At 37.7% G+C, this 6,083-nt stretch overlaps 1 protein-coding gene across 2 annotated transcripts in view; it reads right to left on the reverse strand.

Annotated features, from left to right (window-relative positions):
• Positions 1–4,416, reverse strand: part of qsox1 (quiescin Q6 sulfhydryl oxidase 1) — a 28,041-nt gene extending 23,625 nt beyond the window's left edge. Inside the window, exons 1-5 of one of the 2 annotated variants that reach the window (XM_039812346.1) lie at positions 3,873–4,416; positions 2,816–2,916; positions 1,753–1,801; positions 1,475–1,577; positions 240–330 (exon numbers count right to left, since the gene is read on the reverse strand). In XM_039812346.1, coding sequence (XP_039668280.1) covers positions 240–330; positions 1,475–1,577; positions 1,753–1,801; positions 2,816–2,916; positions 3,873–4,164 — 636 coding nt within the window. In that variant the 5' untranslated portion in view covers positions 4,165–4,416. The remainder of the gene's footprint in view (positions 1–239; positions 331–1,474; positions 1,578–1,752; positions 1,802–2,815; positions 2,917–3,872) is intronic. The other variant, XM_039812345.1, reaches the window with a different exon arrangement.
• Between the last annotated feature and the right edge of the window lie 1,667 nt (positions 4,417–6,083).

Below are 6,083 nucleotides of genomic sequence, written 5' to 3' on the forward strand. Positions count from 1 at the left end.
ATATTTCAACATATGTCATGTTTATCTCTGATGTGCAATCATTTCCAGTCAAACATTACAACAACTTATTTTGCTTATTTTGATCCTTTTTCTTTCTGGCTAAAGTAAGACATACATAGTCAGAGAGAAACTATATGTAGTATTTCTGAAAGCTCATCTCTTCTGCTGCACAAAAATAAATAATATTCAAGAGGAGAAACAAACACACAGCTCAGGTTGACGGAAACATGAGCCATTACCTCTCGCCCGATGTAGGATTTAGTGTCCTCGAAGATCAGAGCCAGGTGTTGAACGCTGTTGGTCTCAAAGAAGCTGTCGATCTCTGCTTGGCTGGACAGAGAGATGAGCAGAGAAAAAACGTAAGACTGGAATCTTAGGTACAAGTTACACTAAGCCGCGAAGAATTGCCAAACATCACCAACTAATCTTAAAGGCTATTGATCCAGCAGAGATCAAAAGAAAGAATTAAATAAGAGCATATGACATATTTTATCTAATTAAGAAAAAGGGACATTCTAAATGTATCTAAGAAGACTTTAGTTCATTTGGAAATAGTTATTTTTTACAGGTTTTTAAATGCCTTGGATCTCCTTTATCCACAAGACTACTTTTTATCTGAAGAGCATCCACAACCACAAACTTGTAAGCTACTGTGTGATATCTGCTTTTAAGTATGTTGTTTCCGCTTGAAAAAAAAGAAAAGAAAAAAAAGGAGAAGAAGAAAATTACATGATTCTGAGAGAAACAATGTTACGTTTCCTTTAAATGTAAAAATGAGACATGAACTTGACTTTCTGCTTCCTTTTCCTGCACCACTATGATAATAAACTGTATGTGCAGTGTATGAATACATGCGTGGCAGGATGTGGGCAGAGCAGTGTGGCCTACTAGTGAAGACCTCATGAAGAAAAAATGTGAATCCCTCATTCTGTCACTAATAAATAACAGTGTGGCAGCTAATGATGAGATCAGATAAATTGATGCAGTATGATGGGAATGTGTGTTTCTACACGAACAAGAGCACAATTCTGCAACAAAAGGTAGAAGAAATACTGTAGCTCAACATGGCACTATAATAAAATACAAAAATAAACTATAATAATACATGAAAACAGCAGTTCAGCACATGTTCAATAAAAGTGTGACATAGGTAGATGTGGGGAAGAATATGGACTCACTTGCATTTAAGCCTTACTGTGCATGTAACTCAAAATCAAATCAAATAACTACATGTTAACTACAGGTTTAACAAATATTATTATTATTCACAACTTCCTACTAGACTGCACACGTGCATGCTATCAGTAGAGCACACATATAGATAAACAGTGTGATTGACAGACAGATTAACTTTTATCTATGGCATTTGTCACTTAATAAAAATCAATCAGAAGAATCTATGTGTGTGTGTGTGTGTGTGTGTGTGTGTGTGTGTGTGTGTGTGTGTGCGTGCATGCGTGGCGTGTGTGCGTACCTGGTGGGCTCCAGTGGGGGGCAGGCTGGAGGCCAGGGCTCTTCATGGGATTCCAGTTGATCTATGATCCTGTGACGGAGCAGCCTAACATCATGAGTGGAAGCTGGAGGTCAAAGATTATCAAGAGAACATTATACACTTATTATTTACTAACGACTAATTGAGCATGTACACAAACATCTGCAAACTGGACGCGCGCTATAAAAGACACATTTAAGGTGAAGGCTCCTCCTTTATTTTCACTAGCCTGAGTTGCTTCTGTGTGTGTGTAGTAGTACCTTTAAAGGCCTGTCCTGTAGAATCAGCTTTGGAATAAGCATAGAAGAACTGCAAAGTGAAAGAGAGAGAAGGTTTAGGTTACGTAGGAAGTGGTGAAAGAGAGAGAAGTGAGATCAGATCAGACGGCACTCACACAGCCATGAGAGAAGCAAAGTGATGTTGTGTAATGTGGGGGCCCTCTGGCCGCCTTGACCCCTAAATCCTTCCTGATTCAAATCAGTCACAGATGTTAAAAGCTCCATTGTGTGTTCAAACAGAAAGAGCTCTTTGTTTCATTGGCTCTCACTAGATGACAGAAAGGAGAGTCTGAAACACACACTACTGCTGACTAATCAGATACGCTACAAATACAAATGCAGATGTTTGAAGCTGCAGTGTTTCTGCTGATCATGCATAAGTTAACTCTACTGGGAAAGACTGTTGCATCTACAGTACCTAACCCAATCTGTCACGTTAACATCCAGAGCTTCAAGAATTATATATAAACCCTTTTAACATAGGCTGCTCGTACATTACACTGAATTCTAACACTGCTACTTTTACAAGGAGAAAAATCCCCTGTTGACTGAATATTAACAACAATATTCTAAAGTGGATCATTCAGATTTTGAATTTATTAAATGACAAAGGTTATTTTCCTTTAAAAAATAGACAAAAAATGAAAGAAACTAATTCAACTGCTGACGAAATTTCAGAGTTTATGTATAATGGCTTCAGAAACATCACAAACCTAAATCACTAGTTAACAACTGAAACATACTAACAGATAGGATAGAGTCTGATCACTTAGGGGTGAAAGTTAAACTTTTGAATAGACTGTGGTTTATCAAATACCTCTTTAAAGTACCTGATGTGCAAAGGTCTTTTGTTTCCAAGCATGCTTATACACATTATACACTACATGCTAATCAAAGTCAAACATAATGTATTAGTGTTGAAAAAGGGGAGCTCCCAGACATGTTCAAGGAAAACTGTGAAAATTCCTGATTTTATGGTCACTTCAGAATATGTATTGGAGTACCACGGATGGACTAGAAATTGTTTGTATATACTGTATAATACCTTTATAGTGGGGTACGCTCTGATGCCGAAGCCATTGCAGATTTTCCTGTTTTCCTCTGCAGCACAGTCAACAGCTGCTAGGTTCACAGCTGGCTTCCACTCTGAAGAACAAACATCAAATAGAGCCACAGTAAATATTTAGTGTATGGTCTACTGCACCCTGTACAGTCTGCGGACACTGGGTGGGCCTTATGTTGTCCTTGTGCCATGCAGCGGGCCAATATGAACTTCAGTATATCAATACACAAGAAGTCCATATTGTCAAGAAAAAAATCTGTTTATCAAATAGACCTTACTTACCAATCCACATGTCTACTTATTTATGAAAGAAGGCAACAAACTCATCACAGGTAGCAAAATAACTGAAGTGATTCTTACGTTTTTATAGCTGATAAACATCAACAGGTTAAGGGTTGCCATGCTGCCAGTCATTTAATCTGCATGAAATCCTAATCTTTTCTCTTGTATTCTCCTCAATTATTAGATGGATGACCCTCCTAAGCAAAGGATTTGACAGCATGCCAAGACATCAGTTGCCATTGTTGACTGTGTGTGAGAGTGTAACACAGGACTGAAATACCTCATGACTGTGTCAGGCCTTGTGCCATCATCAGAAACTTTACCCTCAGCTATATTCCTAATTATATTTATTGTCATGGCTCTGTGATATTTATTTTGGCTCAAGAGCTACAGAGAAAAGGAGGATGTGATGGAGAGCCAGAATAAAAAGACATTCATTAGATCACATGCTCTAATTAACAGATAGAAACAACAGCTTGGTGCTCTCACTGTTCCCATGCAGATTATAAAAAAAAACACAGGGAGACGTAACCAAGGCAGTATTTAAGATAATGAATTAAAGACTACAGTCCTAAAATGTTTAACTAGGATGTTTGACTATTTCGCTGGCTTATCATGTGAATGAAACAAACTCTGAAAAGTGTTTACAAAGAACGCAGTAAACAGGATTATCAATGATTTTACCAGACTAATATTCATACCTAATTGCCATTGTAAACAGCTGCAGCTACGTGACTTGCGCCTGGTCCGTACCAACCTTTTATGTCACTCGCCAAACTTCTGTAAACCGGAGAAAAGGCGATGCAGTGTCCGCACCATGAAGCATAAAACTCCACAAGAACAGCTGCTGAGGAGTTGATCAAAACCGACTCGACATTTTCCTGACTTAATATGATGACTTGATCAGAAGCGGTGTACAGTCCAGCCTCCGCAGCAGAAGGAAAAAGAAGACAAAAACATAACCAAATTGCGAATGTTGCTATCCTTCTGGGATAGATTTGTATTTCTACAGTAAACCGAGACGTGGCACGGCCACAGCGCCGCGCCATCTTCCCCGTCCGAGCTGCTAACCCCGTCGGTTTTCACCTCCGTGTCCTAAATGTTGACACAACTTTTTCTCCCTCTTTTCCCGGTCAGCAGGCTTTACGGGTCCTCCCCCCTGAAGAGCTCCAAACACCTTTCACAACAAAGTAACACACCCTCTCCACACTCTCTCATGGTTGTCGTTAACTTCTGTGTAAAGCTGAAATATTTTGATATCAGGCGAGTTAAGTGACGCGCGAGGACAAGAATTACAGTCGTTTGCCCCTTCACGGCTTTCATACAGGAAATAACCTTGCATTCCTATTAGTATTATTAAGACTTACATTGTTTTAAAGAAAAACTATTAGTTGAGCGTAAAGAGCCATACTTGACCTTCAAAATAAATAAATAAATAATACCTTTAAAAAAACTTACTTTTTCTTGGGGGTCCGATGAGGAACGCCATGAGATGATGAAATCTGAGATAAAGGCTGGTAAGTGGACATTGAGTTATCTTTTTTTTTTTTGTCAAAACAAAAGCTTTTGGGTACTCTTTACCTAGACAATTAGTAAAATCAAAACCACTATTTTTGGCCATATACATTACAGGTATATTCCTTCACACTCAGTACATCATTGAATAGTGACTTGTAAATGAAAAAGAAGCAAATTAAATTAATACAAAAATTACAAAATTCCATAACTGTATTTATTCAACGTTATAATGACCTTTTCTGTTCTCTCCACACATTATGTAGGCCACTAGTAGTTTTAGTTGTCGTCTTCACACTTTGAAGATTTTGAGACTTAATTAATATCAGCCTTAAAAATCCAAACATGTGAAATAGTTATTAATAATCATAGAATGGAACCCCTTTTGATGACATGTAACTCCCACATTCCCATAAATGCTAACAGTGGATATGACAGTGGTGCCCTCAATATTTGCTGCAGCCCTGTAGTCTAACAGTTAGTAGGAGTAACAGGCTTCAATTTTCCTGCATTTTGAAAGTTTTATCATGGATTTCCAGTATTGAGGAAACCAGCAAAATAGTTTCACTATTTGGACAATTCCTTGGCCTGTCAGTGCTGCAACTACACTGTGTGGTAACTCCAGCAAACTCTAAACTAAACCAGAACACATTCCAACTCCGCGTTCCTTTAGAAACAATGAAAGCTTTATTTACAATTTCAAAGGTCATTTAATGTTAACAAATATATATATTTGCACATATTTGCAAAGTAAACAGTGTTTATGTTACAACAATCGTTCAGGTTACAGTAACCGTGGGTCAGATAGGATAGACAGTATATTTACACCCATAAAAGAATTGTACAAGTCTCCAGTGCACTTGGCGCACTCACAACACATTATTATAAATATTCATAAACATTTCAAAAGATGAAATGGGAAATCTAGTCCGACTAGATTTATTTGATAATCAAATGTTGTGCCTACCTTTATAATTCAGTTAATAAGATCAAACTCTTTTAAAGGTGAATTTGCTTTATCTCCCTGTGAAGAAAACTGACCTCAGACCAGCAGATAGAAAGCAACTCTGCCCTGAACCAAACAGCTTCTTGTTGATTTAGTTTATCTACAGACTACAGAAAAAGTCTAAGCTGTTTGGTCCATACCTATAAAGCAATGCATAAGACCAAGTACTGCATAGTTACAGAAGGGAACTTGACTTCCTCCCACACACAATCAATTCAAGAGGACAATCCTAGAGGGTTTGTAATACAGCCTTGCAGAAAGTCTTTCTAAAGTACTTATCATGTCAACATTACAGTTACATATGCCTATAGACCAGACATACAAGTCATACAGCGTGGAGAGGTTGGTGTCAAATGTTTTTGGTCTTTTCTACATTATATAATTTACAGTTTTAACGTACACTTAGCATCTTTTAAAACATTGACAGTAGAAAAAAAAAAAAAAAAA

This window comes from Perca fluviatilis, chromosome 9 (assembly GCF_010015445.1).
Source record: "Perca fluviatilis chromosome 9, GENO_Pfluv_1.0, whole genome shotgun sequence".
In the NCBI taxonomy this organism is placed as follows: Eukaryota; Metazoa; Chordata; class Actinopteri; order Perciformes; family Percidae; genus Perca; species Perca fluviatilis.